A 6,831-nucleotide genomic window follows, 5' to 3' on the forward strand; every position below is an offset into this window, starting at 1 on the left:
TTCCAAAAAGGTTACGGATTGAAGGCATAATCTCAACATCTTATTCAGGATATGAAATATGTCGTTGCTTCGGTGATGCAAGGTTCATAGTCGGTGTGCTTTATATTGAATGTTTGGTGTTTAATGTGTAGGTGCTGCCACGACACAGCCGACAGTGGTCTCAAACGGTGAAGGTAAGTCTCGATGAACTATTTTGCCTTAAAGAGCTCCGACAACCAGTGTTTACCCATAAACGCATTCTGAAAGTCGTCACTATTCTTGTTATTCATTTTGGATATATTATATCCCAAATAAAAAAAAAAAAAACCTTTCTGTTGTGTCACAAAGTTTAGCTATTAAACTCATCAGCAAGCTAGCTGCACGCTCAAATACATTGTACGTGCAGCTTGAATTTCCTCGCATGTTGGCCCTATTTGCCAAAGGTAGTCTTCAAAAAAGTATCCTCAATCCAGACGGTTATTTGGGTCGCTAACAAAATTCAGTCTTCTACTCCTTGCGTCATTATCAACTTTTCCTGTAAGTTTCATTCGAATCTGCGCCTATAACTTTTTGAGTTACACTGTATTTTACTAACAGACGGACAGGCAAAGAAACAAACGCGGGTAAAAACATAACCTCTGGGCGAAGGTTATAAGTGGAATCTTATGATGTTTTGAAAATAATCATAAGCTAAATGATTTGGACTGTTTTGTTTCTGTTCATATTTCATAGCTATGCATTTGTCTTTTATAATTAGGAATGTGTTCATCTGGTATTGATTCCCATCAATTTATACCCTTCTCTTCCCCTGTGATCTATCAATTCTTGTTGCATGACTTTCCCTTCTCTTGCCTACTCAGAAATGTTCTACGAAACACTTCTCTCCCTTATTGTATATCTTGAATGAACAAAAACTATCATCTTGTGCTTCAATCCTTTCCTTGGAACAGTAAACTTGGAATCAGATGGTGCTGTTGCCGTCATCACCTCTCCGAACTTCCCACAGGACTATCCCGACAATACTGATGTGTCGTGGAATGTCACGGTGCCATCAGGGTGTCAGCTACACGTCCACTTTAAAACTTTCTACACTGGTATTGGGGACTGGCTTCACATCGGCGACGGCCATTCTTATTTCGGTCCGCGCAGGCCCGATGACATCGACGTCAGCTCCGAGCACACGTTGATTCGATTCGTTTCTGATGCCAGTGTCGCTCGCATGGGATTCAATTTAACGCTGAGAGCAGATTGCACGCAGGGTAATCTCCACACACATTGTATCATCTGCTGAACATAATACATCATAACATAGTATTGTGTCAAGTTGTCTGTGTTCTTAACTCGTGTTTTCACCTTGTCGTTCTTTATTTTTTTTAACTAACACTAATAATGATGGGACTTGAAGTTCATGTCCACAAATTGAAATAACATTTCAGATATTTCATAATTTCCAATGGAAAGAGAATTCCAACGGAGAAGTGATAAACAAATAGGAATGAGTGACAAGTTTTCTGATATGAGGCTTTTTTTATATGGTGGCTAATTTGGGAATGAAACAAGTTTTGTGCTTGCTGCATTATATCACCTGTTCATTGAATAGTGTGTGGCCCACTATTTTCCTAAATTACCATTTTGTAGAGCTTTACATATCTATTTCGACCCTCCCCCCACCCGCATTTATATCATTTTACATACACTAGGTATGTGACTGCTTACATGTTTTTTGTTTCTTGTTTTGTGTTACTGGGGTCACAAAGAGTGTGTGTAATTAATTTATACATATTTTGGTGTTTTACCTATAGGCGATGGCACGACAGTCGTACCTGCAGTAACTGAAGAAGGCACGTCTCAGTGAGGAAATATTTCCCTTTTCAGGGCTGCCAATTCCTCCCGAATATCCTCCCTCAACTCCACCCTCGTTTGGGAGATGATACCCCAAGCTACTCCGCTGGCTGTGTTTTACTTGAATCTGATATCTGATCTTCCACTGATGAGAGTGTATAGTTTAAGTTTTTTAAAGTAGGTGAAAGTTAGAAAACCGTTCAGTGATATTTCTTGGTGTCCTGGAGAGAAAATTTTGCATGACGATAAAACATCGATAACAAAATCATTATTCTATCAGTCAGAGGGTTAGATACAAATTGTACATGTATTTCAAAAAGGGTAGTAGGCATACTAAACACGTCTGGAAAACTGTGTGTGTGTGTGTGTGTGTGTGTGTGTGTTTGGTAATCAAGCAATGTGCATTAGCTTTTAGAATACATATATAATGAAGCCCATACAGCATTCTATTAGATTATTTAGGGCAAAACAAATGCATCATGTGTCATGGACAGCAACATAAGAGGTAATGTGCGTAATATTTATGACCATTCACACTGCCCACACTCTTTTGACATTGTTTGATATCTTATTTCTAAGCTGAAGCTCCTCTTTGTCACCCTAGCTTTAGCATTCATCAGTTGCCTAACAAAGTGTTCATTTTGAGGGATTTTGAATGCATTTTTTAATGGAAAACAAAGAACATATTAAAACATAATCTAATAGTCCAGCATTAAACTCAGCATGATGGTTGACAGTTTGAGCTGAAGGGAAAAGTTAATTTCACTTGCCACGGGAGGATCCAGTAATTCCGTATAAGGGGGTGGGGGCGCAGACAATATTTCTGGTGCTTCTTCTGGGTTTCATCTCATCTTTTTCTTTTTATTTCTTTTGTTTTAACAACAAATGTGTCCCTGCACCACAAAACAAACAAAAAGTCGCCAGACATGAATTTTTAGTTTAGACCATATTCTGAAAGAGCAGACTTAAGCTTTAAAATTATGTATAGCAGTTACTCAAATGAAATGGACTGTCCTAACCTATCTAAATATTGGAAAAAACACAAACCCAGCAAAAGATTGAACTGAGAAACGAGGCTTTGAAGTACAGTGTCTATTCAAGCGCTTAATCTTTAGCAAACCGTGCTGGCTGTGCGATGAATGGGACAAAAAAAAAAGGAAGTAAACCACCTGAGTACCAAGAACGAAGGGATTATCAGATTAAACTGAAATTAAGCATGCCTCGTAAACACATTTTGTCCATAATTAATGCTAACTTTAAAGGCAACAGCACTATCCTTTTAAAAGTTATTAGAGTTGAAAGTGAAGAGTGTGTGCAAGGTTTTTCAGAAATGAAAAAGGGACTCTAAAGACACACCTAATCACACTATTCTGCCAAAAATGTTCGAGATAAACTGCTAAAAAAAAAAAAAAAAAAAAAAACTTCCCCGCCCGTTTTATGACCCCAAATTATAGCATAATTTAATAGAAGACTTGCTCTTTCAGAAAATATAAAAAAGTCAAGATCGGCTAAGTTGACCCATTTCACTTATTTTCATTCCTCACGTAAAATCAGTGTATGCGACTTTTTGTTCGTTTTGTAATGCACGGCCACAAATAAAGAGGGGGCGAGGGCCGGCGCACCCCCTCTCCATTGATCCTCCACTGCTTGCCCTGCAAATAAGACTATGTTGAATCTTTGACAGATGCGCATAATTCATGGGGACTATTACTTATCTCACACACAAATATTTGTGTATGCATGAGTGTTTATACATTGTGTAGATGAAATCTCTATATCCTTTTCATGAATTTGCTGTAGTAGATCTATTGCTGATCAAATTAAAAGCCTGCATTCTCTGATATCACTTTCAAGACCACCGTGTTACCTTGTGTGTAGATATGCATGTATAAAAGAATGTTTGTATGCATTGATGTATGTTTGTATATATTATATATATATATATATATATATATATATATATATATATATATATAGAACACTCCCGTTATGACGAATACGGTTATAACGAGATTCTGCTGGTTACAACGAAGTAATGATTCAGGCCGCAATATTATCCACCATGTATTTCGATTACAACGGAAATTTGATATAAAGAAAGAGATCTGCCAGTCCCGAGGATTTCTTTTTAATGAGAGTCCACTGTATATTCAAAACACACCCAGGCACAGACACACACACACACACGCGCGCGCACACGTACAATTCGTAAATACATTTATTTATATATGTGACCCTGCACCTCAAAACGAACAAAAAGTCGCCAGACATGAATTTTTAGCTGAGACCATGTTCTGAAAAAGCAGACTTTAAGCTTTAAAATGATGTATAACTTGAATCAAATGGACTCTCCTAACCTATCTAAATATTGGAAAGAAAGCACAAAGTCAGGAAAAGTGTGAACTGAGAAACGAGGCTCTGAAGTACAGTGTCTATTCAAGCGCTTAATCTTTAGCAAACCGTGCCGGCTGTGCGATGAATGGGACAAAAATAGGAAGTAAACAACCAGAGAAACAACAATGAAGGGATTATTGGATTAAACTAAAATTAAGCATGCCTCGTAAACATATTCTGTTTATAATTAATGCCAACTTTCAAAGCAATAGCGCTATCTTTTCAAAAGTTATTAGAGTTGAAAATGAAGAGTATTGACAAGGTTCCTCAGAAATGAAAAAAGGGATTCTAAAGACACATCTAATCACACTATTCTACCAAAAATGTTCGAGATAAACTGCTAAAAAGACACTCTCCTGCCCGTTTTATGATACCAAATCTTAGCATAATGTAAAAGAAGACCTGCTCTTTCAGAAAATATGAAAAGGTCAAGTTCGGCTAGGTTGACCCATTTCACTTATTTTCAGTCCTCACGCAAAATCAGTGTGTGCGACTTTATGTTCGTTTTGAGGTGCACGGTCACGCATATATATATATATATATATATATATATATACACGTGTAACAAAATTTATGCTGTATTCACCAACAGTTTATTGCTGTACACTAATTTTCGAAGGATTCAACACTTAAGAAAGAGCGAATCGCTCAAAAATTTGTGTGCAGAAATAAACTGCAGGTGAATACAGCGTGAACTTTGTTCCATTTTTGTTTTTGGTAATCACGCCGACACGTGGACAACCTACTCATTTATATTATATGGGTTAGAATTTTGAATGACGTACAATTGCAAATTTTCGCACCTTATGACACTCTTTTTCCTTAGAACGCACCAGGATGATGTAGGAAACCAGTTTCTTTCATGTCATCTCAAAGCGTGGTAAATTTAGAACTTAAAGCGCACAAATACCGTAAAAATGCTACACTGTATTTTCAAAATAATTTCTGTTTTTCAAACCAATAATATGCCATTTTAAGGTACGTGACATATATTATATGACCGTGTTTTGGATCTGACATATTCATGGGTATGTACCACAAAATTATAAGAACTCTATGAGCACGTATGAAATTACAGAGAACAATTGAAATATCAAGGTCCTAAACAGACGAACGTCCGTGATGCTTCTATATCTATCGCTGCTGAAAATTCTAATTTGTTGTCCAAACTGTAATGAACAAGAAAATTTGGTGTTCCACCTAATGTACATATCCTGCAAAAATTGTACGTCTACTGGCTGTACATGGGACGTAACAACCTTTTACGCAAGATTATACTGAGTTTTCGTCATGGACGTGCGTCCGCTATTTACTAATAAAGATCGTAGCCCATTGAACGTTATTGGCGATATTGTTCTGTGTCGTAATCAACTAAGATCTAGCCACATGGTAATTATGTATGTTTAAAGTTTTCGTCCATCCTTTGTCAAATGAGAACCGAAATTACATTTTTAGACGAACCTCCGAGAAATTAAAAAAAGAACGTCCGTGATGATTAAACTTAATCGGGCGGGGCATCATCTTCCTTTGATGGCACAGGTACATTTTTCCTCTGGCTCTCTAGCCGAGGGGCTGCATGCCATGTTTGGAGCGAACTGGGGCTCGTCTACAGTTTTTGGACCATACGATTCACCGGAAACCGAACAATTTTTTTTTTTTCTGAAATCCACCTCCTACGTCCTCTGTGAAAAATACATATGTTGAAAGGGTGCCAAATTTCTTATAATTTGCGTTGAAAATACCTTTTCAAATTGTTGAAAGAGTTAGGAAGGCTACGTGCTCTCTGTCGTTTAGTTATTCGTCCTGGAACATGACCCTAGTGGTAGAACGAACGTCCGTGACAAGAGCAATCCAACCGATAGGGACAACTTGTCTTGAAAGTGTCCCTTACTTTGTTAAACTTTCAGCTCAAATAAAGAAAAGGACAGTTTTGCAAAGTAAACAACGAGCTTAGAGCAGTAGCTTCAGAATTTTTAAGGCGGTATATATGTGATCATGATGAGCAAACATCTAAAAAATTGCTTACATTTTCCCCTTGTATTCCCTCTTGTTGTGTAAATACAGCTTAACACTGAAAACCAAGTTAAAGGAACCTGCAATTGTGCGTAATCTGTCATTTCTGTGCATTTAAATTCCTTTCTGATGAGGTTTTGGAAACAATTTGCACTATTATAGGTTCTGAAAATTTCGCTCACGGACGATCGGTCCGAGGAAAGGAAATCTGTGATAATTACAGATATATCACTGCACAATGAGTTAATGTTACTAGATATATTAATAAATCACTGAGTCTCTCCATACCCAAAAGTGAATCACGGTCAGCATTCAATTTCCCTGTAATAACAAAAGGAAAACGTTTGGCTTACGGATGTTCGTTGGTATAATAAGTCCATGAATTGCATAGTGGGAGATAGAGGAACAATGCCACTTTTTAGTGACAGATGCTCCCCGTGTACTCTTTTAAGTAAGGTATAGCTGACATCTCAAACAGAAGACATCTATTTTTGGTCTTCATCACGGACGTTCGTTGTAATTGTTGTATATTTCATGCCTTTATACAATCTAATTTTTCTTTTCACAACGGTTTTCTCTCATTCCCTAAGTAGCCTGAACATG

The 6,831-nt window shown here is 37.3% G+C and overlaps 1 protein-coding gene across 1 annotated transcript in view; it reads left to right on the top strand.

Moving 5' to 3' along the window:
• Positions 1 to 1,834, top strand: part of LOC139708446 (uncharacterized) — a 38,596-nt gene extending 36,762 nt beyond the window's left edge. Inside the window, exons 18-20 of the mRNA XM_071620397.1 lie at positions 132 to 173; positions 930 to 1,238; positions 1,782 to 1,834. Coding sequence (XP_071476498.1) covers positions 132 to 173; positions 930 to 1,238; positions 1,782 to 1,834 — 404 coding nt within the window. The remainder of the gene's footprint in view (positions 1 to 131; positions 174 to 929; positions 1,239 to 1,781) is intronic.
• The last annotated feature ends 4,997 nt before the right edge of the window (positions 1,835 to 6,831 follow it).

This window comes from Diadema antillarum, unplaced genomic scaffold (assembly GCF_040938485.1).
Source record: "Diadema antillarum isolate AM-2024a unplaced genomic scaffold, OU_Dant_1.0 seq00001337_RagTag, whole genome shotgun sequence".
In the NCBI taxonomy this organism is placed as follows: domain Eukaryota; kingdom Metazoa; phylum Echinodermata; class Echinoidea; order Diadematoida; family Diadematidae; genus Diadema; species Diadema antillarum.